This window comes from Colobus angolensis, unplaced genomic scaffold (genome assembly GCF_000951035.1).
Source record: "Colobus angolensis palliatus isolate OR3802 unplaced genomic scaffold, Cang.pa_1.0 Scaffold134, whole genome shotgun sequence".
In the NCBI taxonomy this organism is placed as follows: Eukaryota; Metazoa; Chordata; class Mammalia; order Primates; family Cercopithecidae; genus Colobus; species Colobus angolensis.
Window position 1 is genome coordinate 1,416,117 of NW_012114422.1, and position 997 is coordinate 1,417,113.

The 997-nt window shown below is 38.3% G+C and overlaps 1 protein-coding gene across 1 annotated transcript in view; it reads left to right on the top strand.

The window, feature by feature from the left end:
* MYOF (myoferlin) overlaps positions 1–876 on the top strand; it is a 177,463-nt gene extending 176,587 nt beyond the window's left edge. The window contains exon 55 of the mRNA XM_011934357.1: positions 307–876. Coding sequence (XP_011789747.1) covers positions 307–345 — 39 coding nt within the window. The 3' untranslated portion in view covers positions 346–876. The remainder of the gene's footprint in view (positions 1–306) is intronic.
* The last annotated feature ends 121 nt before the right edge of the window (positions 877–997 follow it).

A 997-nucleotide genomic window follows, 5' to 3' on the forward strand; every position in this document is an offset into this window, starting at 1 on the left:
TCTCGAAAAAAAAATTCTATCGGTTTAAACCAGTAGTTCCCAATTAGGGGAGATTTTGCTCCCCACCCCCAAGAGGACATTTGGCAATGTCTGGAGACATTTTGGTTGCAACAACTTGGGGGGTGCTACTGGCATTCGGTGGGTAGAGGCCAGTGACAGCTGCTGAACATCCTACAAGGCACCGGACACTCCCTAACAAGAATCATCTGGTTTGAAATGTCAGTAGTGCCAAGATTGAGAAACCCTAACTGAAAACCATATATACATACATATTTTTTTTTACCACTGTTTTTGTTTCCTTGCCAGAACTATTTGTCAATGAAGATTGTAAAGCCAAATGCGTAACAAAAGCAAAGGCTTCATTTCAAGAGTCATCCAGCAATGAGAGAATCCTGCCTCTGTGGACCAACATCCAGTGTGATTTTGTGTCTGAGACCACACCCCAGTAGCAGATTTCGCTACATCACCGAGCCCCATTGATTCCCAGTGGGTCTTAGTCCTGGAAAGTCAGGTCAACAAGCAACATTTGCATCATGTTATCTCTTAAGAAGTATTAAAAGTTTTATTTTCTAAAGTTTAAATCATGTTTTTCAAAATATTTTTCCAGGTGGCTGGTTCCATTTAAAAATTATCTTTTTATGTGTCTTTGGTTCTAGAATTCAGATTTTTGAAATTGCTAAATAGAATTCAAAAATCTCTGCATCTTGAGGTGATATACTTCATATTTGTAATCAACTAAAAGAGCTGTGCATTATAAAATCAGAATAGTTAGAACAATTCTTATTTATGCCCACAACCATTGTTATATTTTGTATGGATGTCATAAAAGTCTATTTAACCTCTGTCATGAAACTGAATAAAAATGTTTCACCTTTACACCTGGCTGTTCATTGTAGCTGTGGGTCAGTTGGGAAGGAGGCATTTTTCTGGCCTTGAAGCTCAGTGAAGAGAATGCCATGGCATACTTCTGGGCCATATACCCTTTATAAATATCCTG